General features: G+C 35.9%; 4 protein-coding genes across 4 annotated transcripts; 3 read left to right on the top strand and 1 right to left on the bottom strand.

The window, feature by feature from the left end:
- Positions 1-70: 70 nt before the first annotated feature.
- Positions 71-6,614, top strand: LOC123865210. Its single transcript, XM_045906095.1, has 2 exons — positions 71-371; positions 5,879-6,614. The coding sequence occupies exons 1-2, from the start codon at positions 185-187 to the stop codon at positions 6,355-6,357; spliced, it is 666 nt and encodes a 221-aa protein (XP_045762051.1). The 5' UTR covers positions 71-184; the 3' UTR covers positions 6,358-6,614.
- Positions 6,615-12,302: 5,688 nt separating this feature from the next.
- On the top strand, positions 12,303-15,092 carry LOC123865057. Its single transcript, XM_045905878.1, has 2 exons — positions 12,303-12,945; positions 14,396-15,092. Exons 1-2 carry the CDS (start codon positions 12,499-12,501, stop codon positions 15,020-15,022), a joined length of 1,074 nt encoding a protein of 357 aa, XP_045761834.1. The 5' UTR covers positions 12,303-12,498; the 3' UTR covers positions 15,023-15,092.
- On the bottom strand, positions 13,373-15,682 carry LOC123865056. The gene is made up of 2 exons (XM_045905877.1): positions 15,099-15,682; positions 13,373-14,368 (listed from the first exon to the last, which is right to left on the bottom strand). Exons 1-2 carry the CDS (start codon positions 15,528-15,530, stop codon positions 13,556-13,558), a joined length of 1,245 nt encoding a protein of 414 aa, XP_045761833.1. The 5' UTR covers positions 15,531-15,682; the 3' UTR covers positions 13,373-13,555.
- A 5,395-nt stretch (positions 15,683-21,077) lies between these two features.
- LOC123865798 (peroxynitrite isomerase THAP4-like) lies at positions 21,078-22,518 on the top strand. The gene is made up of 4 exons (XM_045907033.1): positions 21,078-21,322; positions 21,755-21,932; positions 22,084-22,176; positions 22,309-22,518. Exons 1-4 carry the CDS (start codon positions 21,243-21,245, stop codon positions 22,516-22,518), a joined length of 561 nt encoding a protein of 186 aa, XP_045762989.1. The 5' UTR covers positions 21,078-21,242.
- The last annotated feature ends 3,641 nt before the right edge of the window (positions 22,519-26,159 follow it).

Below are 26,159 nucleotides of genomic sequence, written 5' to 3' on the forward strand. Positions count from 1 at the left end.
ACCACCTGTGTAATACGACCACATCGCAACCACATCGCGACGGCAACGTTACCACCGGCGGCGGCACCGCGGCCACATCGCCACGACATGACGTCATCAACAGCGCGCGCCTAGCTGGCGCCTGCGCTCCCCCCTTTCATTCTGCGTTGTACTGTGTTGCCGCGTGGTTGTGCGAAAAATTAAAATGTCCGACTCGGAGACTTTTGACACGGATATGTTTATTGAGGAGATTCGCAATTTGCCATGCATTTGGGATCAAAGGACAGAGGAGTATTCCAATCGCATATTAAAAAACAAAGCATGGGAAACCCTTTGCATGAAGTTTTATGAAGATTTTGATAATAAGGAAACAAAAGAAAAAAACCAGTGCGGTAAGTTTATTAATTACTATTTATTAAACCGAGTATACCTAACAACACCATTCACGCTTTATTGTACTGCCACGATAATTCACCTTCAGGGCTCACAAAATAGTCGGCAAATTCATTTCTAACAGAATCTGCTCGAATCCCGTCATGACTTTGTTCAAAGGAATGCATTCGTAACAAATTTGAAGTTATCGATAAAGTGTCTTCGAATTTATAACCATCTCGCTTGCGTACTACACTGGACAGCAAATAAACCGGGCCACCCGCTACCTTGGAAGTCTGATTCGATTTTCTCAAAAAGTATAAAACTTACAACTGTCAAAATTATACTTGCAGAAAGTGCATTTCATGATGATTAAATTGAATGGAAATTCATTGGGATTAATCAATTAATTAAGTGTTTAGAAAGGATTTTACAAGGAAGAGTCGTTTTCCAGCCATGTTAATCGTTAGTAATCATAAAATGAAAAAAATAATTAAGTCCAGAAACAAAGAAAAATTTAAAAAAAAAATGTTGGTTAGTATTTAGTATTTCCTCCCCTTGCCCGGATAACAGCCAGCATCCTCGTATTCATCGACCTCACGAGCCTGAAGATGAAATCTTGAGGAATGGCATTCCACTCCTCTTCGATTGCTATTCGCAGCTCTGGAAGCCTTGTTGGAGCTGGTACCCGGGCTCGAACCCGACGTTTCAGCTCATCCCATAAATGCTCTATCGGATTCAAGTCCGGGCTCCGAGCTGGCCAGTCCATCGTACGAATGCCGACGTCGCGAAGATACTGGGTCACCACATGAGCAACGTGAGGCCGTGCATTATCATGCATTAACTGCATATTTTGCCCGATATATCGATACCTCTGGGCTCAAAGGTCGTAAAGGACATTTGGCCGAAAATGACTTTTTGACACTGTTTTACTCAGTTTTTAATTCTCTATCGATCTGTATATTCCGATTTACGAAATTCGTAAAAAAGATGCCTTTACGACCCACATAATTTGGTACGTTAAACAAAGTTTACCGTGAAAATATGGGTGTAAGTAGCATTGATTAGTAGAGTCTATTCCTTTTGGTAGTAAAGCAAAGTATAAAAAAAAACCTTTGGGCGTAAAATACAGTTAAATTATCAATTGTCTTATACCACCTTAGATAGTTAATATGGCAGCTCAAAATTTTGGATGTAAAGGACATCGTGTTTACAAATTGTCCTGTACATCCTTACAATTTGAAATAAACAAAATACAAGCGTCTTGTACTACCTAGTTTTATTCTAATTATGCGCTTCCACTAAGGACTATTCGAATATTTTTGGTATCTAGACTCCCAGCGTAGAAAAGATTGGTTAGTGCGCTCGGAGTTATAGGACTCCAATAAAGAGAAGAAAAACTAATAATAATTTTAGCCGAAGAAATATTACGTATGAAATACAAGCTTTCACGTGCCTAAAAAGGATAAATGTCTAATTTGCGTCAAAGCAGAGAATAATAGAGACCAAAGTATGAGCAAAAAGGACAAAGAGGTACTTAGGTAACTCTCATAGTAAAGAGAAGAAAGCTACTTATAAACGATTTAAGATACATCAAACCCTTTATTCACCTAACAATGACACTGTCACCTGCAGTTTTGAATCCATATGGACAAAGTATGATACGTATGTATTATTCCAGAAAGTATTGGGTGTTTAATTTCACCATTTTTGAAAGTCGCACACAGGATATTAATTGTTACACGTGGGAAGAATGTGATGGTAAGAGCGTTTCGTTAAACAAGTTGCAAGGAAATTGCAACTTGTTTAACGAAATATCTTGAGGAAAAGGACAAAATGGACGTAATACATCTGCTAATGTACTTCGATTCATGTTGTGGTCAAAACAATATTTAAACTGTATTGTCTGCCGTGAACCACTTTTCAAAATCAGCAATTAATATGGAGGTTACTCAAATTAATTATTTATTCCCGGGCCATACCTACATGCCTGTCGATACAGTTCATGCTGTAATCGAAAGAGAAGTGCGAAAAATTATTTATTATGGAGTCCCTCGCAGTGGCCTAGCTATTTTGAATCCACCCGCAAAAGACAGAGACCTTAGAAAGTCAGTCATGCAATATTCTGATTTATTAAAATTCGATAAATTAGCTACAAATACATTCAAGCCAATGAAATTTAAAAATATTAAATTCAAAAATATCAGAGTAGCCACATTCAAAATAAAGCATGAAGACAAAATTATCAAATATTCCATGGAAGACGAAGGAGAGACTCTCTGTAACATTATGCAAGAAAGCCCCAGAGAAAGGAACAGGAAAAGAAAAGAAGAAGGGACAGTTAAAAGGGGGAAAAATAGATTAACAATGAATCAGTGATTGATATGGATGTAGTGAAGCAGCCATACAATAGTAGATTACCAATAGCCGCTGCCAAATATAAAGACCTATTAAACATGTGTGAAAATGGAACAATACCTAAAAGATTTCACAACGAATACTCCCTGTATTCGTTATGAAATCTTTTTTCGATTCTGAGATACGTGAAACTTTGAACGAAACAGATGAAGAGGATGATGAAAAAAGTGAAAAGGAAGATGAATAAATTAATCATCATTAGTTTATAAAGTTGGTTTAAGAAAAAAGTGAAACTAATTATAAGATTAAAGAAGAGAGTGGATCAAAGATGAGCAAGAAGAAGTACATTAGTTACCAAAATAACTTATAAGATTTTTTGTCAGGCTTCATGTTCAATTCCAAATAAACGATCTCAATTTGATTAAAAACGTTATGTATTTTTTGAATAATATGATCTTTCATTATTATTTCTAGAGAAAATATAATAGTTTATGCATAATTACATACAAAATTACATAATCCATTTAATACTAAACTGTAATTATCATTTTATCCTTACATAATACCTTAGCGGGTGATCCTTAAGAACCTAAAAATTGTTACACTTGTCGTTTATTTCCCTAATTTGGTCAATTTTGTGCAGTAAAGTAGATTTACGCTCTTAGGTAGTAGCATATGATGCAAATTTGTAGGGTGTAAAGCACATTTATTTTCAAATTTATGGTCGTAAAGGAAATCTATTTCGGTAAATACAGTACTAGGGCAGTTTTCAAACACTGCCTTAGAAAATACTATAAATTCTAAGCACTTTCTTCTTAGGTTTCATTTAAATAGCTAAAGAAACTAAGATGCTAGAGCAAAAAGAATTTTATTTTTTTCGTTTTTTGCTCCTCCTGAAAAGTAGCGTTTTGTCCTTTACGACCTTTGAGCCCAGAGGTATCGATATCCTGCATAAGGTAGCACATGGTCTGCGAGGATTTCAGTAATGTAGCGATGAGAAGTCAATCCACGTGTACGGCCCGTCGGTTCGACGAAAACTAACGCTGTACGCGCGGTTAACGAAAAGCCGCCCCATACCATTACAGATCCTCCTCCATAGGCAACAGTTTCTTCGATGCAACACTGAGAATAACGTTCTCCAGGGCGACGATATACTCTTTGACGTCGATCACTTCCATGTAGACTCACCCTGGTCTCATCAGTGAAGAGTACATGACCCCACTGCTCTAACGTCCAATCCCTATGCTCTCGAGCAAATTCATGTCGTGCTCGGCGGTGGGTTACCGTTAATGCTGGGCCTGTTGCAGCTCTCTTTGGGGTCAGGTTCCGTTCAGCAAGTCTCCTTCTAACGGTATCTGAACTTATGACCACTTGGCGTTCGTCACGCAAATTTCGTTGGACTTGAACTGCGTTGAGGCGGCGATTTCGCAGAACAGTAAGTTGGATATAACGATCATCTGCTGCTGATGTAGCCCTGGATCTGCCCGTACCTGGACGGCGATCGAATGCTCCAGTCTCTAGGTATCGTCTGTAAACTCGTTGTACCGAAGATCTGCTGATTCCAAGTCTTCGAGCGACCTCACGTTGCGCAACACCTGCTTGAATTAGTGCTACAGTTTGAGCTGCTTCCTGAGGTGTCGTATCCATTATTAACCGAAAAGAGTAGCCAAAATACACGCGTCTGAGCAAAAGATGGACTAAAACTAAAGAAATGATAAGAAATATCGAAATACCCTCAAAGTAGAAAAAAAAAATCAAATCACGACCTCTAGTCAAAACAGCGCAAATCGTTAGCATTGTGTTTGTTGCTTGATTATAATGTAAGTTGACGGTACTTTAGAATAATTTTATAGTCAAATAATCACTATGAAACGCACTTTCCGTGGGTATAACTTTGAAAGTTCTAAGTTTTATACTTTTTGAGAAAATCGAGTCAGAGTTCCAAGGTAGCGGGTGGCCCGGTTTATTTGCTGTCCAGGGGCCTACCTACAGGGGTAATTGCTTGCGGTCCAGGTAGATCTAAATCATTTCTTTCCATTGCATCATATAAACTGCAGTCCCTCCAAATAGTTGAATCGGAAGTTTTACCGTAGGCTCCTACATCAACATACACGAATAAATAATCGGCGTCACATACGGCCATTAAAACAATAGAAAAGAAATGTTTATAATTAAAGAATAATGAACCACTGCGTGGTGGATGAATAATCCTAATATGTTTCCCATCTACAGCCCCTAAGCAGTTTGGAAAATTTGCTTTCTTTTTAAATTTGTTCGCAATATCAAGCCACATTGTTTTATTACATGTTGGTAAATGAATAGGCTGTAATTTATCCCAAATCAGGCGGCACACGTCGTGGACAATTTTGCTAGCAGTTGAAGTACCACATTTAAAAAAATTGGCGAGATCTTCAAACGAACACCCCGTTGCCAAATATCTATAACAAAAAAATTATATTAAAAACAAATAATACTGAAATGGAATTATACAGGGTGTTACAAAAGGTTGAAATAAATAACACTGGGGTCATTGTACTGTACTCAAGAATATGAACAACTTTTACTATGGGGACACACATACGAAATCGTAAAAAATCAGCTGTTTCATACATTTAGGTCATGTAGGTATATGTGTCCCCATAGTAAAAGTAGCTCGTGTTGAAGGGTACAACGACCCCTTAAAGTATTAGGTATTTCAACCTTTTTAACACCATTCAATAGGCTGATGACATTTTGGGAAATGATCGATCTTACATTATACTGGACTAATGTAAAATAAATCCAGTTAATTTTAATATGGTAAAATTTCAAAATATGTTAAATATTAAATACTACTTATTTATATATTACATAACGTGTAGTAGTGTAGTAGTAATACATTAAATAATTATATTAAGAAAAGCGCTTATGCCACCGGGTATAAGAAAAACTAATCATTTATCAAACTATATAAAGATGCTTGGCTGTCATAGATTTAAGAATAACTTGAAACTATTAACATGGATATTTAAATATACAGAAATTATCTTCAATACTGAGTTCATTATATGATCTGATCACTGTAATTTCGATATTGTAAAATATTATTATTATTATTTTATATGTTATTTTCAAATTTAACTACCAACTTACTTTTCTACAAATTTCAATTTAACAATTAATTTTTCAGCTGCCAACTTACAAAGAAAATGGAAAAGCTTAAGAGACTCTTTCAACAGAGACCTTAAAAAACAAAATTCACAGAGAAGCGGTTCAGCAGGTAGTTCAAAGAGATACTACTACTTTAGTCAATTATTATTTTTAAAGCCATTGTCTGAAAATCGAAATACAACATCGTCTCTACCAGTACAAAACAAAGACGATGACATCGAACAAATCGATAATGAAGACGATAATACTACTGAAACGAGTGACTCTGAAGTTTGGAAGAGACCAAAAAATATCCAAAGAAAAAAAGATGATGCAGAATATGGGTTAATAAAAAAAATAACAAGTCATTTGAGCGATCAAGTAACTGCACATACAAGTAACTACACTACACAGGAACGTGACAAGTCCTGTGACAGTGATATGCATTTTTTGCTATCTTTATACGATAGAAATATTGAATGTAATTCAAAAATATCATACACCTACAACTACACGTAATGATAATTACAGTGAATATGGACAGGGGTATACGACACAAGCGTACCAACCGTACGAACGACCATCAACGTCTAGGTATCGGCCGGATATGGAAACAGGCTCTCCACAGCTTCGCAATTTGCGTACTGCATCCACACCAAGAGATATTTCAGTACCAGAATCTCCACTCAGCGTCTCTTCTCAGGCTTCAAACTATAATGATCCGATTATAACGGATATTTTCGGAGATTAACTGATTAATTACCTACTCTGTTGATTTTTGAATGACAATAAATCAAAATATATAAGTACGCTCTTTGTTTTCGCCTTCCTATCCTCCCTACCACAGTTGCAAAGTAACTCATTTGCAAATTAACACATCAAATAATAAAGGCCTGAGCAGACCGAATGCGTGGCGTGTGCGTAACGTACAGTCAGCGCACATCGACCTACGAAAATCTGTGAAAAAAACCACAACTGATGTTGATCTCTATGCGTTTGAAATTAGGTTGAAATTCAGTTGCAGAAATTTGACAGCTAAGGGTAGGTCGATATGGCGCTGACTGTACATGCATACTGTTGTAATAATAGGAAACTATATGAAACGTGCCCACAATCATAATCTTACTTTTTATTGTTAATGAATTAAGAGGCCGTACTGGTTTTGCTCGCAACACTAGCGCCACTTTCATTAAAATATTAATATCTTTTTATTTTAGGCATAGATAAAAAATCAGCCACTTTTCAGCAATTTGTTTTTTTGCTAAATTTAAAAATTGGCTGAGACAGATTTTTTATCTATGCCTTAAATAAAAAGATATAATTTTTTAATGAAAGTGGCGCTAGTGCCGCGAGCAAAACCAGGTAGGTACGGCCTCTTAATTTGCACCTGTATTTTATATTTTATAAATTAGCTTCATCTGCCCGGTAGATGGAACTAATTATATTTTCTAAGTCCTTAAAAATAATTAACTATAAAAAAAATTTACTCACCTCAATGTCATTGCCAGACGTTCAACAGATGGTATGCTTTTTCTCATGGCCGTGTCTTTTTTTTGCAACTCACTATTCAGTTCATTTAACAAGTAGTCAAATGTATGCTTGTTCATTCTAAATTTTTTATAAAATTTCTTCTTGAACCTTCGAAGTTTAGGATAATCAGTACGAAATTGGCTTTGACTTTTGTTTTCCAATAAAGGATGTACCCAATAAATTCTATTTCGACGAATACGCTGATGTCGTCGTCTTCTTCTTATTAATAAAAGCCATAACAAGGATAGCAACAACAATCTTTCCTCCATGACTACGTTCAGTCAAGCCGTGTTTTCTCTACGAAAGCCGGAGTATAACTGTACATGACCACGCGGTTACCACATTGCAACGACAGCGACAACGCGCAGCCACATCACATTTTGTCGGTACCACAACGCAACTGCAAAATGCCGCTGCGACACTATTCACACGTAACCACAGCTTGACCACATTTTGTCGCTGCGACGTGGTGTGGTTGTGGTACATGTGAATACACACTTAATGATAAGTTAATTTTAACACAATCTCATAATATTAGATCTCATTAGTCTAATAAGGGCCACAATTTTTTATATTTATAAAAAAAGTTTAATTTTTTTTGTTTTTTTTTGTAAAGATTTAAATAGTGTTATGAACATATTCTTCAGAATTATGAATATTTTTGTTATATTATTTTATTAAATACTTTTTAATACAAATTTTTGTTACGTTATTCTAATAAGGCTCATCCGTGTTTTTCTGATAAAATACGATTTGTTGAAAGCTTGATTTGTTAGAAAATGAAAATTGACGTTAGCGGAAAATAGAAGATGTTGTGTTTGTAATGATAAAGCTTAATAAAAATATTTTTTGATACGGTCCTTTTTAAACCATCTGATTTTAATAAGGGCCACAAAGAGGGTTTTAAAAAGGCTTATTTGTGAGGTAAAATTACGAGTGAAACCCAAAAAATTATACTTATTTGAACACTTAATAAAGAAAATATTTGTCTGATGTCATGGTTTTTATTCATATCGTTTAAATATTCAAAATATTTAGTTTTGAATTAAGGTGGCCTTGTTTGCTGCAGGTACCTTACTGAAAAACTGTTCGGAATTCGTGAAACAGTGCCGTCGTAGTTTTTCGTCAGCTGTAATTACAGCTAAGGAAATAGCAACTCTAGCTGAAATAAATCCAGTTTTTAAGGCAGTCCGATCTCGAAGAAAGAAACGGTTATTTGAATACGAAGCTGTAGATGAAACACCAACTGACCCGGAGGAATTATATGAAATGAACGTTTTTTACCCGATGATAGATATTATTGAGAATACATTGATTACACGTTTTCAACAACTGTCAAAATTCAACGATACGTGGTCTTTTTTATACAACATAAAAAATATTCCAGAAAAATCCATGTTGGAAAAATTTTGTGCTGATTTACAAATCACTTTAACCGATGGAGAAAAATGTGACATATCTGGACAAGAATTGGTTGAAGAACTTGTAAGCCAAAAGCCATTATTAAATAATCTTCAATCAGGAGAGCCAATAAAAGTTCTTCAACTTATAAAAAAAAATGATTGGCAAGATATTTTCCCTAATGTATGAGCAGCGCTTCGTATCTTACTAACTGTGCCTGTAACTGTTGCCAAAGGAGAACGAAGTTTCAGTAAATTGAAACTTATTAAAACTTACCTACGGTCTACTATGGGTCAGGAAAGACTGTCCGATCTCGGAATTTTGTCGATAGAAAATGCTATTGCCGAAAGGTTAAATTATTCCGGGCTTAATGTTTGTTAACAAACCTTCAAAAATAGTATCAAAGATTGGAAAAAAGTATGTTTATAATCGGACATACGCCGAAAAGGGTACCACCACCACAGTACTAGCTGCCATCAATGCTGTTGGATCACACACAACATCCAATACACGAAAATACGAGAAAAATGTCCGTATCTGCAACCGTCAAGGGAAAAACTAAACTATAGTTACTCAAAAGAAGCAAAAATTATCAGTAACAGAAGATACAAATGATGATTGGACATGTCACACGTGTAAAAGACAATACTCTGAAGATGTGTCTTCAAAAAATGGAGCTGAGTGGATAACTTGTTCATTTTGCACGTTTCCCTATCATGTACATTGCCAAAGCCAAGATGTACCAAAAGGATGCCAACAACAAATTTTCATGTGCGATGCTTGCAGTATCACAGATAGCGACGAAGATATTTATTAGCTCGAATGTGCCAACTCAATGAGTTTTTGATTTATTTGTCACGAAATCAGAAACATATTTCTATATAAATGCGAAAGATGCAGCTTAGTAGTTTATTTGGAAATATTTTTCTAATTTCGTGGCAAAAAAAAATTAAAAACTTCTGCAATTCCGTGATAACGTAATTAGCCAAGTATGTATCACGGACTTAAAGTGATTATCGCGAAGTTGTGTGAGTTAAGAAGGTTTTGTTTTTAACCTATAACTCAAAAAATAGTCGTCTTAAATAAACTTATTTTTCCAATTATTGTAAACAAGAGACTGATTTAGGGGAAGGCAGAGTAATTACGAACGCTGGGTAATCGCGAACGCAGCTATTGCACTATGTTAGAAAGAGATAACATTATTTTACTCATCGCCATCTTAAAAATGACGCCATTACTAGTGCCAAGCGATAACAGCACATAACATTCAAGGTAAAATTAATTCAAATATTTACTTATTTTCGTTACAATTTTTATATAAATGAATCACGGTGTAACTCATCAAGTAATAATAGTTCTAACATGACATTTATATACATAAATAATTGGTAATTGAAGATTCTATTACGACTAATTACACGCGGCCAGGCAAATATAACCTAAAATTATAAAATATTTTTTTGTTTTATTACCGAACTATTATTGTTTTATTGGCGAACGAATTGAGCGGGTCAATTACGAATGTTCGGCATTGCCCCAACCTAGAATAAAAAATCGGTTCTTTCACTTGATAAGTTAGTGTTGTTTCCTTTTAATTAAAATTAGGGGACATTCTCCATTTTATGTCTTATTTGTTTTAGATGCTGCGGAATTACAAAAGGAAAACGGAAACGAAATATAACGTTGAAGATCTTAAAAGAGCCATTGATGATGTTAAGAATAAAAAGTTAAGCTTAGGCAAAGCGTCTACTTTGTATTCGGTACCTAAAACTACAATATTTGATCATATGAAAAAGACAGTCATAAAACAACCGAGGTGTGGTAGAAAATCTATTATTGCACTTATTAAAGACTATTATTGCATTTTTTGCAATGAAAAATACGACGATAGCCCACTTGGTGAGAAATGGATCCAATGCTACGTTTGTGAAAATTGGGCCCATAATAAGTGTACAGACGGGCAATCATCTTCGCTCGGATATACTGTTGTGATCTTTGCCGGCCAATAAGATCTCAAACTTAAGTTTAATCGTAATTAATCTGTCGTACGTGATCTCATTCTTAGGCTAGTCTGGGTCAATTACGAACGATCGTAATTGCCCCACTAGGTGTCCGTGATTGCCCGACCAGTGTCGGGTAAACACGAACACTGAGGGTTTTGTTTTTCTTATAAAAGTTGATTATATAAACACAAATTAATATTGTTGTTTGTAGGTATTAGTCTAAAGTATTATAATTTATCTTTCAGAAAAAGCTATTAAAGTTAATCTAAATATAATATATTTCGATTTATTTCAAAACTCCTTTAGGTGTTCGTAATTACCCTGCCTTCCCCTATGCTCCTATTAAAAATAAAAAGATAAAATTGCAAGAAAATAGCGAAGATTTATTACATTTTATGTTTTATCACGAAATTGGATGAGTTCTACTACTACTACTACTACTATACTAGGTTCAAAATTATTTTTTATTATTTATTATTTTTTATTTAATTATATTAATATTCCATATCCGGGACATTGGTGAAATCATCTTTTGTATGTAGAATTTCCGATGTCATTCTTGAATACATTTCTTTAGATGGTTCAAAATGTATACAATTTCCTTCACGTTTTGGGCCTTTAGCACCATCGGCAGCTAATAGTGTACTATCAACTGTTTCTGTGATAAGACGATTTCTGAGGTCTGTTTTAATTAAATGAGTTTTACTGAAAACCCGCTCACAGTCTGCACGTGCATGAGGCAAAGACAGGACTGCGAGTGCAAAACTGGCCAATTCAAAGAAATCTGTTTTGTACAACAATGCCCAGAACTCATCAGGCTCATTAGTATCTTGAAGACGTTCAGGATAGCGAACTTTCGCAATAGGCAATCTTCTCCATTGATCGTCTATCTGTTGTTTTTGGCTATCACTAAAAGATGCACTTATGCAAGGTACGACTTCCATAAGGGGCATCAATGTTGGGAACTGATCTCTGAAATTGTTGGAGAGAGCTGATGCTGGTCCTAGAGGTTGGAGTTTCGACAGCACAGGGTCTTCCATGTCGTAACGTTTTTTTATTTCTAAGGCACCAGTCCTGAGGAAATTTCTGCAGCTTGTATAGAACAGTGCTTTTTCGTGGGCTGCCTGACCACATCAGAGTGTTCGGCTACATCTCGGAATTCAAGTATATGAAATGCTGAACAAATCATATACTTGAATGCCGAGATACATTCCCTCGTCATGTAGTCATAGTCATAGTCATAGTCATTTATTCTTGATAATATACATTATACGTCAATCCAATAATTCAAATTATTTTTTATCGTAAAATGTCACAAATTTTTCTTAAAAATATAGAATAAAATACAATAATAAATATTAATAATCAATTTTGTTTTCAATCTTTCTAAGTAGGAATTCATTATAACTATAGAAAGACTCCTCGACAAGCCAGCTTTTCATTTTTCGTTTAAAAATGTTAATGTTTTGCGCATTTCTTATGACGTGGGACGTGTATTTGGAATTACTTATTTTCAGGGTCTACCTTAAAGTGGCCATATACGCAACGAGAAATCGTTACGATCGGACTGTACAGTTCGAACGGTAACAATAAATCGCTACATGTATGTTATAAAACTGTACAGTTTCGACCGATTTTTTAAGACTGTGCAGTCGAACGGAACAATACAAAAATTTCAATTGATTAATCGGAATCGGAAGAACTGTGCCGACTGATCGTAACGTGTATGCGCTCGTTCAGTTTTCGTGTTCAGTTTTGTCGTCAGTCGCAGTTCGGGTGGACGTGCGCACGCGTCATGGCGTCTCAAACTAATCGCGAATGGCTAGAAGAGTTTATTGAATTATATCGCAGTGAACCTTGTCTTTGGAATACTAAAGGCAAAGAGTATCACAATCGTGAATTAAAACGTTCGGCGTACACTAAGCTGATTGAAAAATTAAAAATAATAGACCCTAGTGCTGACAAAGATGCTGTTGTAAAAAAAATAAACAACATTCGCTCTACATACAAAAAAGAGCGTAAGAAGATCGCTGATTCGAAGAAATCAGGAGCAGGAACCCAAGAAGTATATAAACCAAAATTATGGTATTACTCTATGTTGCTGTTTTTGGACGACCAAGTTGAACCCAGACATTCATGCTCAAATATGGATGACGAATCAACAGACAACGAGGTAAGTTATTTGCGTGATTATTAAACAGACTGTTCCAATAAGGTCGGCTTTTCTTATGATTTTTTTTATATTTTCTTCTATAGTTTTTAGCCCTGTGGTGCCAGCAGAGTAGAATAGCACTAAATTTAATATGGTAATGTGAATATATGATAAGCAAATCCACCATACTGAGACATGCTCTATAAGTACTTAGTTATTTATATTATTACATGAATTCTTCCTTCTTTCACGTTGTACAGTCCGATGCAAACTTTATGTCCCGCGGAAGTTAGCTGCGAGTGAAGTTTGCGCTGGTACAATCAACTAAAGAATGATTTGGCTACTTTTGACATTTTTTTTGTAATATTGTAATATTATATTGTACCTAATATTGTACTCTGCGCATGGACACGCACGAAGTTCGCGAGGACATACGAGTAAAGTTTGAATCGTACTGTAGCAGTCACTGCTAACTGTGCTGCTAAGCAGTGTACTATGGTAGCAGTCTCGAAAAAAATACGTACCTACATATTAATACTTAGTGAATTAACGTGTAGGTATTTAAATAAAACTAAGCAACTTTTTTTATTAAATGTTTTATTCTTAAAGCTTCTGTTTAAGCATAGAATAGTTAACGTATAAAATTATTTTGCCACGGAACGCTGCCTTCACTTGCAAAGTATTCCATGTACTCTTCTCTGACTTTTTTTGCTGCAATTGAGGTATTACCAAGATTTCTTCTTTGTAAATTAACTATGGCTGAATCCAGTGTATCATATCCTTGGGTTATTGACCCTTCATCAACATTTTCTACGTCGAAGCATTCTCGTTGACAGTAAGAACTTTCTGACGTCTTCATTAAAAAATTATGTAAAGCACAACTGGCCATCACGACAGACTCTATTCTCTTCGGATCAATACTAATTTTTGTGTGAAAAATTCTAAATCGAGATGCTAAGATCCCAAACGCATTTTCGACAATGCGCCTTGCTCGTGATACACGGTAATTTAGAATTCTGGTTTTATTTGTGGTTAAGTCTGCTTGCCTAAATGGTTTAATTAAATCTGTTCTAAGTGGAAATGCATCATCAGCCACAAACACATAAGGCAACTTTCTAGTGCTATTTGCGACAACTGTGTCGGTTGGAATACACAACAGATTATTATCAAGTTTTTGAAAAAACATAGTGTTTTTGAGTACTCCACCATCTGAAATTCTTCCATTGGTTCCAAAATCACATAAAATAAATCGATAATTTCCATCAACGATTGCGAATAATACCATGCTATGATGGTTTTTATAGTTGAAATACTCTGAGCCACATCCAGCTGGAAGAAAAATTGCTATGTGTTTACCATCCATTGCGCCTAAACAATGCGGAAAATTCCATCTCTTTTCAAACACTTTGGCCACATCCTTCCATTCTTCTTCCGAGCGTGGGAACTGTAAAAAAATTAATTGTTCTTTCAGGAAATTGAAAGTGAAGCACAGTCATCTCTGGCCGCCCAGTCAACTTCACAGTCATCTCCAGCCGCCCAGTCAACTTCAGAGTCATCTCCAGCCGCCCAGTCAACCTCACAGTCACCTACAGCCACACAGTCAACTCCAGAGACTCGTTCGATTGCAAACACATCATTTAATAGGAGTTGTTCAAAAAGGAATGCAAATGAAATCCTAACTACTGAAGTTTTACAGTCTGTTCAAAACCATTTCAAAAGGCCAGCAATTAGTAATGAATTTGGAGCAAACGTTGCAGCTAAGCTGAGAGACCTCACAAAACATCAACGTATATTGGCCGAAAAAATAATTAACGAAACATTATTTCTGGCAGAGATGGAAAATTTGACTATTTCACACCAAGTGACTGATTCAACCAGTGTGCGTTTCACTAATTATAGTTACAATGTTCCCAGCCCCGTTTCACATACTCCCAGCCCTGATTTAAACATTCCTAGCCCTTATCAGAATTCAAATTTTGAAATCCAAACTCATTTAGGTTCCCAGTCAATTCTGCAAACTTCTCAACAAGTTCAATCCCAACAAATACAAAATTCAGCGGCTGCTTATTTAACTACTTTTGATATTAATACAAATTAATAAACCGTCATTATTATGATAAGTACAAATTAATAAACATTATATTCTAAGTAATTAGTAGTTTTTTATTTCTTACCTTAAAATATTCTTTGCGGAGAACCTTATATATTGCTTTACAAGTTTCCGGTATTATGCGACCCAAGGCTTGAGATGAAATAATACTAGAGAATTTCAAATCTTCATAATTTCTTCCTGTTGATAAAAACCTCAAAGTAGCTACAAGCCTGTCATGGGGTGGAATAGCATTTCTCATAATAGTGTCTTGCTTCTCGATAATTGGTGCTACCATATTCAGTAGATGTAAGTACGTATCATGATCCATTCTTAAAAAATTATGCCAGTCTTTTGGAAACATCTTTAATTCCGCCAACAAATTGACATGAGAATGAACTCTTCTTTTCATTAGCCATTCTTTGCACCAGATGCTACGATTTTTCCGCTTCACTTTTTTTTCCTTCAGGGCGAATATTAATCCAACAACTGCTAAAACGTCGTCCGTCGAAGCCATCGCTGACACGTGTGCGTCGGCACCGTTTATTGTACCGTCTGATCGTAACGATTTCTCGTAGCGTATATAGCTTGTATGCCATGTACGATAAACTGTACCGCTCGAACTGTACAGTCTGATTGCAACGATTTCTCGTAGCGTATATGGTCACCATTACGTTACATCCGTCCGATCAAAAGCCAATCATGTTCGTATTTCATTGGTATAGATGTAATAAAAGATGGATGCTTTTAGATTCGACTTTATTCGCAATTCACATGACACAGACATTATGACATTATATCAAGACAGCGCACAGTGACAAGTGACAGAGGACAAGACGTTGACATTAGGATATTACTATACACAATATGCACAGATTAATACAATACCTTATGTAACAGTTCGTGAGTGGCACATTATAGGCGCTACATACCTTCAGTTTTAACTCTGCGATTTAACTGTACAGTCCAACTGTACAGATAAATCGTAAGTCCATACAGCCTACACACCTTCAAGCAAAAACGCGCGACCTTTCAGTTTTTATCAATATGGCCTCCAGAGACGACGCTTTAGCGATCGTAGGGCTAATGTGTGTGTTAAATGAAAATAGAAGAAAACGAAAAAAATAGAAGAAAAAAATAGAAGAAAACGAGAAAACGAATAAAAACGACAAAATACGTATTCACTTCACGCTCGCCACGACAAAACTGACGAAACTGCACAGTTTTCGACTACACACTCTCAGTTATCACTGTACAGTTCTATCTGTACAGATTTATCTGTTGATATTTTGATTAGATCTCAGTTAAACTGTACAGTTCAACTGTACGTTCCACACACCTAACGATTTATCTGTACAGTTTGACTGTACAGTTAAAACTGAAGGTATGTAGCGCCCATTACGCCTGGTAAAAGAATCTGCCAGAGCTCTGTATATATTTTCAGCGTTCGCTGTAGGAACTTCATCGGTGCCTGTTTCAGTCTCTTTAAAAATCAACAGTTCCCAGAATATTCTGCAGATTTTCTGAGCATCGACATCGAAATAGCGTACTACAACACAAGCCATTTTGATCGAGGACACGTTCGTAGTCTCATCAGTAAGCGCAGAAAACTTAGCTGATTTTAATTTACACACCAAATTTGTGCCCTTCTCCAATAACATTTTTACAACTGCTGTGATTTTAGTACGCTTCAGTTCAATTTCTTGTACTAATTTGGAATCAGGAATAATTTCTTTTCAGTCAAGTGGTCGGCCACAGAAAAATCAATACAGTGTTCTGCAAAAAATGCAGCCAGTTTAATTTCAGCTCGATCCTTTTGTTTGTTTTTGGAGTTGTGCCCGTCTTGAAACCAAATGAAGAAAATTTTGGGCATTGTAGGCGTGATGAACTTGGTTTGTTTTTTATATGTTTTTTTTTTGACTCTGCATGCGTTTTCAGATTTGTTATCTCTGCAACCAAGGAACTAGCTGGACAGAATGCGCACTTCGGTCATTCCACCGCGTTGAAACATCTCCTACCAGGTGTTTAATTTTTCCTTCCAGTATATTTTATCAGTCTTTAGAGATTCTAAATTGGTCCAATGAATATTTTAATTTCATTCACCATAACTGAATTTTTTTGCACAACAAGGTTTAATGTATGAGCCATGCAACGAATATACTTTGCTCTGCCAAATGCTAATTCAATGGCTTTCACTATATTTGCACAATGTTGGTAGTGACGGCCACAATTTTTTCATCGGGTATTTCCCATTTTTCCCATTTTTAATGGTGGTTGATAAATATTCGCCGGCATGATTCTCCGAAAGTGGCTCACAAGCTATATTGAAAGCAACAATCTTAAAATTTTTGATATAATGTATAGTTACTCCCAGATAGCTCTTCATTTGTAAATCCTTCCATTCGTCAATCTTAAACATATATTGGTAATGGATTGAAACTTTTTGATTAATTTCATAGCTTTTTCTCGTATTTTCCATCAATAATGCCGGTTATCGTTTTGCGACATGGGATTTTATATAATGGTGCAAGTAATTTAATCAATTTTCCAAACCCTTCTCCTTCGACCACGCTGAAAGGAAGATTATCGCGGTATATCAGTTCTGCTATAGCGTCTGTAATAAATAGTTAGTGGCAGTACAAAATTCCACCCTGTATATAAACTGCAAAAAGGGTTAGTTTGAGTGATAGCCAGCGAGACGGAGATCCAAGCAATGTTACTATGTCGGCCGAGCATTCTTCCACTTTGTTGACGTCGCTCCAGAAACAAAATGCCGACATATGTGAACGATTGATACGCGAAGTACGTTCATCAACTCCCCTTGAGGGGTCTCCATCACCTATACAAGCTTGTAACAACGGGAATTTTTCCAAATGTTCATTGCGTTACAGCGGCGCATCAAACGAGTGCGTGGAAGGCTTTATAGATGCTATACAGGTATATAAGAATTGCCTACAGATAACAGACGACAACGCAATAAAAGGGCTATCTATGCTCCTGTCGGATAAGGCAGCTTTGTGGTGCCAAGGCGTCAGAAAGTCAACCACATCCTGGGACGACGCTGTCCTGCGTTTGCAGTCTTATAGATTTGCTTTACTTCTATTTCTAGATGGAAATCTTGGGTTAGACAATCACGAGCAATGCTGGCTTCCAAGGAGGGCTTGAATATGTGATATGGTGGATGAAATACAAATCGAGTAATTAAATGAGCCCCAACCAATTGAGAAGCCAGTCGGTGAACCCAGCACCAGCACTGCAGTTCCATCAGATATCAAGGACACAAAAAAGTAAAAAAAAAAACATTTGTTGAACTAAAGCAATAGGTAATTTATATTGTAAGAAATTGAACAGAATAAGAGGAGATACGATGAAGAAATGAGACGACAGAGTGAAAAACCGGCCAAGTCCGAGTTATACTCGCGCACTGAGGGTTCCGTACTCGGGTATTTTCTCCAACACTTTGCACGATAAATCAAAAACTATGATACATAAAAATAAATAAAAACCTGTTTTAGGATGTACAGGCAAAGCCCTTTCATATGATACCCCACTTGGTATAGTTATCTTATTTTGAAAATTGAAACACATTTTAATATGTTTTTTAAATGATGTAACCACAAATTCGCGGTTTTCAGATTTATTCCTGTACTTGTGCTATAAGACCTACCTACCTACCTAGGTCAACGGGAAGTACCTTATAGGTTTTTTGACAGACAGACAACAAAGTGATCCTATAAGGGTTCCGTTTTTCCTTTTGAGGTACGGAACCCTAAAAATATATTGAAGAAAAAATTTTTAAAGAAAAAAAGAACTTTGGAATTAGAAATTTAAGAAATAAGAAAAGAAAAAGTAAATATTTAAAAAATAAAACAATAGGTACATGAATAAAAAACCCATAGTATAGTTTTATTTTAGACTAGCCGATGCCCGCGACTTCGCCCGCGTGGATTTAGGTTTTTCGAAATCCCGTGGGGACTCTTTGATTTTTCGGGATAAAAAGTAGCCTATGTGCTAATCCAGGATATTATCTATCTCCATTCCAAATTTCAGCCAAATCCACCCAGTAGTTTTTGCGTGAAGAAGTAACAAATACACACACACACACACATACACACACACACACACACATACAAACTTTCGCCTTTATAATATTATTAGTGTGATATAGTGTGATTAAGTACATACTTTAAAATAAATATTTCTTCATGAGATGATGATTGACTTCACATGGATTTAGATTTTTTAAATTTCTGTGGGAACTCTGTTTTTCCAGGTTAAAGCGCCAGCCACACAGGCCGCGTTTGGAATTGTATAAGACATGGCATACCGCTTGCGTGGCGTGAACGTTCGCGGAGACGTTACGCGTGTTGTTATGTCGACGGACACACCAGAAGCTAAAGAAGCTCTTGTATTTTTACTTACTGCGATTAATGGGGCTTGGAAAATACCAGTCGGATATTTTCTTGTCGATGGCATTTCAGGAGAACAGCGGGCGAACCTAGTCATACAATGTTTAGAATTAGTACGAGATACAGGTACCTATCCAAGTAACTTCAATGACCTTCGACGGCTGTCCGGCCAACATCACCATGGCTAGGAAGCTTGGTTGCTATTTAGATATTGAGAACTTTAAGTCAAATTTTGAGCACCCTGTTACTCATCAGCCGGTACTTATATTCCTCGATCAATGCCATATGACCAAGTTATTACGAATGCGTTCGAAGCATATGGATGTTTCATATGGATGCTTCAAATAGATGTATAAAATGGAGTCATTTAAAAAACCTGAATGATCTTCAAGAAACAGAAAAACTGCATCTAGCAAATAAATTACGAAAGGGCCGCATCTATTTTGAATACAAGAAAATGGAAGTTCGCTTAGCGTCTCAGTTATTTAGCAATAGTGTTGCAGATGCTCTTGCTTTTTGCTGCGAACTACAAATGGCTCGTTTTGACGATGTGGAGGGTACTGTTCAATATTTAAAAACCGTCAACGACTTATTTGATGTGTTAAACTCAAGAAATATGGCCCAAATGCATTATAAAAACCTGTTTGCTCAAGGAACAGAGACATGGTATTTCAACTTTTAGAAAAAGTAAAACGGTATCTAATTTCCAAATGGTACTAAAGTCTTCAACACGCCGAGAAAACCCGGTTTTATTGGTTTTTAACCCCCGACCAAAAAGAGGGGTGTTATAAGTTTGACGTGTGTATCTGTGTGTCTGTGTATCTGTGTATCTGTCTGTGGCATCGTAGCTCCTAAACCGATGAACCGATTTTAATTTAGTTTTTTTTTGTTTGAAAGGTGGCTTGATCGAGAGTGTTCTAAGCTATAATCCAAGAAAATCGGTTCAGCCGTTTGAAAGTTATCAGCTCTTTTCTAGTAGCTGTAACCTTCACTTGTCGGGGGTGTTATAAATTTTTAATTTACACTTGTCTAGTCTGCATAGAAAGCCTGAGTGTATTTTCAACACGTCGAAAAAGAGCAGCAATTGAAGTTCGTTCCAGTTTACAAGATTAGCCAAGATCACTGGGAGTTTATATTTGCACACATTAGATCTCATGGTGGCTGTAACACTAACCCAACCACAGAGGTAAAAAGGAACAGAGTCAAAGCTTCATACAAGCGCGCTACGATAGGTACACTACTACAAGCTTGAGGCGCGTGTGTGCGTGAGCACAGGCGCTACGTCGCGTACGGAGAGAAATCGGTTCAAACCGGCTCGGCCTGTGCTCAAGCTCAGGGGCTGCAGTACACGTCGCGCGCTAAAGCCGGTGTTGTACAACTTAATAAAAAAATACAAAGATAGATTTAAGAAGTTTAATATCGATGCTATTTTGAACGAAGCAGGACATTCTGTACTACGTTTGCCCCCATATCACCCGGACCTGAATCCTATTGAAATGGCCTGGTCCTAATAAAAGGTTATGTTGCCTGCAAAAATGTAACTTGGAACCTGACACATATAACTGAGTTGGTTCATGAAAAAGTAAATTTAATGGGAGCAACAGAATGGGGGAAGCTATGCACGAAGGTAAAAGAAATAGAGGCTGATTACCATTGAGTACTTATGTAGGTATAGAGTGATCGCACGCAAGTATGAACTGTTGGCAGACGTTAGAACGGACTCAAAATCACACCGATCGCAGAACTAGTAACACAGTGTCGCGAGCGATGAATGTTTCTCGCGAGGATTCCCGACGGATTTTCTTTATTTAACGAGAAATATGGTTAGATGTGCAGTTCCAAGTTGTAGCAATGATTCACGGAGGCAAAATAAAATAAACAATGATATTTCTTATCATCGGTAAGTTGTATAACTTTAATATTTTTATGAATTTACTCAAGGTGTAAACGGGTAGCGGGCAGGCGCGCGGGCAGGTGTACTCCGCTTGCGAAGCCGCGCCGCCCGCTTCCCCTCGACACGAGTGTTGTGCGTAGCTCGATCCAAATATTTTATCGACTCGTGGTATCGACTTGTAACAAGAAATAATTTAAATTTTTATTCTATTGTAATTAATTACGTTAGAATTAAAAACAAGCAGATTATTTTTTATACATCAATTAATTATTATTTGTTGAAAGTATTATTATTTTACCTGTAAGTAATAGTGTGTAAGTAGTATTATAATACTAAGAGAGTGAGTATCGGCCGATTGTGAATTGGTTTTGTAGGTACCAAGTACAAACTTTATCAATTAAAAATTACAATTAATTCGATTAATTACTTGAATTCCAGATTTCCGAAAAGCCGTGAAATGGCAAATAAATGGGTCAAAGCGATAAAAAGGCGTAACTGGGAGCCTAATATCAGAAGTGCCGTATGCTCCATACATTTTAGTCCTTCGTCCATTTCAGAAACAAAGCGTGGACTTCGCAAGCTGGTTGAAGGAGCTATACCAGAACTTCACCTTGAAGTAAGATTTTACTGAACTATATACAAATAAGTACTAAAAATAAATTATAATTGATTTTTGATCACACAAAAAACATTTTTTTATAGTATTCAATCAAAATTTAACCTTAATCGTAACCTAATGAAATATAACATTTTTATTCTTGTTTCAGGTTCAAGATTGTGTGACTATGAGTGAAAAAATGACACTTTCTACAGACCAAGTCAATGTGGTGCCTTCTACGAGCCAAACTACGGGTGATGAGGCAAGTGCTAATTATGTAAAATTAAACTTTAACTGATTTTTGATCACATAAAAACATTTTTGTTTAGTAGTCAATCAAAAGTTAACCTGAATCTTAACCTAATAAAATATAACGTTTTTATTCTTATTTTAGGATCAAGATTGTGTGGCTATGAGTGAGAATCCTTCTACCAGTCAAACTACGGGTGAAGAGGCAAGCGCTAATTACGACTGCACTCTTAACCCCGGTGACACGCCAAGAAAGCGTAAATTAAAGCGTCGTATCATCTATCTAAGTGAAATTGCTAAACGACGGCGATTACGTTGCAATGCAATGCTCTCTATGTCCAACGAAGTCGTTTAAAAAAGAAAATAGCGTCTTTGAAACAAATGCTAACTCACCTTCGCGAAAAACAATTAATAACTCAAGAACATAACGATATTCTTGAAATATGTAGTCCATCTGCTGCCGAGCTTTTCAAAAGAATGTACCATAAAAGCAAAAAATATTCCCCCAGTCTTCGTGCATTTGCACTGACTTTGCATTTTTATTCGCCTAAGGCATATGCTTATGTACGAGATACATTTAATACTTGTCTTCCCCATCCCAGTACGATTAGAAAATGGTATAGCAATATTAATGCTTCTCCGGGTTTCACTGAGGAAGCTTTTAGAGTTTTACGAGAGAAATCTCAAAAATCGGATAAAAAAATTATCTGCAGTCTCGTATTCGACGAAATGGCCATAAGACAATTAGAAGAATACGATGGCAAATCTTTACATGGTTACGTTGACTTTGGCGCAAAAGTAAGTGGTAATGTCACTGAGCTAGCCACCCAGGCTTTAGTTTTTTTATTGGTGGCTATAAATGATAGTTGGAAATTACCGGTAGCCTATTTTTTTGTCAACGGAGTAACAGCCGAACAAAAAGCAAATTTAGTAAAAATGTGCTTAGCAAACTGTCAAGAAGCCGGCATTGAAGTTGCTTCAGTAACATTTGATGGTTGCCCATCCAACATTGCCATGTCAAAGCTGCTTGGATGTCGCTTTGACCAACATGAAAATTTTGTAACGTCGTTTCCACATCCTGTTACAGGCCAAAAAGTGGTAATATTTTTAGATCCATGTCACATGGTAAAACTAATAAGAAACACTTTACAAAGTAAAAAAGTTTTTAAAAATGCTGACGGTGGACAAATAAAATGGCAATATTATTTAGATTTGAATACGTTTCAGGAGCAAGAAGCGTTCAATTTTTCAAATAAATTAACGTCTCGCCACATATCATTTGAAACTCAAAAAATGAAAGTAAAACTGGCTGTTCAGCTTTTTAGCAACAGAGTTTCCAAGGCTTTGGAATTTTGCGACAAAGAACTACGTCTCCATAACTTTGAAAATTCTGAGGCTACTGTTCAATTTACACAAATAATAAATAATTTATTTGACATTTTTAATTCTCACAAATTCCCTGATATAGATTACAAAATGCCAATTGTTAGGGTCATATGCTTATTATTAATATGTGATATAATTCTATGTTTAATAATATGAATTAAGAGCTTATGAGTAGCGCATGATGTATGAATTGTATGTCTGTATAACTTACGTTAGTCAATAATATAAAATTAATGTCATTAGTAAAACCTCTTTGAAATAGATTGCATAGACAATAATAAAAATATATAAAAAAAACTATAATGTCATAATATTGTATTCGAAGTTCGATTCGGGGTTGACATTCGAGTAAGAAGACAAGAGGGAACAGAATATGTTTTTTATAGTGCAAATGTTCGACGAAATGTTAATTAAATTTAATATTTATAAATGATAAGAGAAGTAGGATTGTAAAATAGAATGATAAGGTAATAAATGAGTTGTAAATATTGATGGAGTTGTTTGAGCTTTTGGCCGATGCCAACAGTTCAGAAGTGGGATCTTACAAGGATATAAAAAAATTCCTTTCACGCCTACAAAGTGCCTACAATTTGTGAGTATAAAACATTTTTTTTTTTGCTTTGACAAGAATTAGAGGAATTATAAAGTTAGGACGTAAAAATATGAATGAGTGTAAAGAACAAAATGTTTAAAAAAAAAAGTGGGTGATTAAACTGCGCACAAAAAGACTGGAAAAAAAAAACAAAAGAACATCGATCAATGGAAATGACTAAAATTATTTTTACAATGTAGTACAATGTAATTTACAATGTATGATTTAATAAGCACGGTATAATTTCGGTTCAGTTCGGTGGTATACAAATTGATAGAAAAAGGGTTAAGGGTTGTTTATGTTGATTCTGATTTTAGTGAAATAATTTTAAGGTCGAAGTAAATGAAATAGCAATGATATTACCTACATAATATTTAATACGAATGTTGTGCATTACGCAATACGCATGGAAGGAAAATATTAATTTTGTTAATCTTTACTTATTATATTAATATTATTGAGAGGAAAGATGTGCTTGTTCGTATTAATTGATAAACTCTGACTAAATGAACCGACTTTAATAATTCTTCCATCATTGAAAAGCTATTTTATGCAGAATTAACATAGGTTATGTATAATACGATAAGTAGATATATATACTTTCTACTAGCTGATCTCTGGTAGATACACTATGTGGTGCCTACCCAATCTACCAATATGGGTGGTCTTGCCCAGTGTGGTGGACTATAGCCTAAATCCTGGCTCCGAAAGGAGACCTGTGCTTAGTAGTGGACCAGCGATGGGTTTCTGATGATGACGATGATGGTGATGATGATGATGATAATGATGATGAGGATGATGAGTACGACAATGATGATGGTGATGATGATGATGAGTATGACGATCATGATGATGATACTGATGAGTACGACGGTCATGATGATGATGATAATGGCGACGATGATGATTATAAGTATGACGATCATGATGATGATGATGATGATGAGTATGACGATCATGATGATGATGAGTACGACGATCATGATGATGATGATGAGTACGACGATGATGATGATGATAATGATGACGAGTATGATGATGATGCTGATGAATACGACGATCATGATGATGATAATGATGACGAGTATGATGATGATGATGATGAGTACGACGATCATGATGATGATGATGAGTACGACGATGATGATGATAATGATGACGAGTATGATGATGATGATGAATACGACGATCATGATAATGATGATGAGTAAGACGTTGATGATGATGATAATGATGACGAGTATGATGATGACGATGAATACGACGATCATGATAATGATGATGAGTAAGACGTTGATGATGATGATAATGATGACGAGTATGATGATGACGATGAATACGACGATCATGATGATGATGATGATGATAACGATGACGAGTATTATGATGATGATGAAGAGTATGACGACCATGATGATGGTAATGATGACGAGTATGATGATGATGATGATGAATACGACGATCATGACGATGATGATGATAACGATGACGAGTATCATGATGATGATGATGATGAAGAGTATGACGACCATGATGATGATGATGATGATGAAGATTATGACGACCATGATGATGATGATGAAGAGTATGACGACCATAATGATAATGATGATAATAATGATGACGAGTATGATGATCATGATGATGATGATGATTCTAATGATGATAGTAACATATATGACGATGATGATGATGATAATGAGTATCACGATCATGATTATGATATTAACGAATATGACGATGATTATGATGATGCATATGACGATGATGATGATGGTGTTGATGATGACGAATATGATGATCATGTTGATGACGATGAAGAAGATGATGATGATGACAAATATTATGATCATGATGATGATAATGATGATGATGATGATAATCTACCTAATTGGAATGACTATAGCTAAGCTAATTGAATTAAAATATAGTTAGTGATATAATAACGAATATGACGATGATTATGATGATGATGATGATGAATATGACGATGATGATGATGGTGGTGATGATGACGA

Source organism: Maniola jurtina, chromosome 5, assembly GCF_905333055.1.
Source record: "Maniola jurtina chromosome 5, ilManJurt1.1, whole genome shotgun sequence".
NCBI lineage: Eukaryota > Metazoa > Arthropoda > Insecta > Lepidoptera > Nymphalidae > Maniola > Maniola jurtina.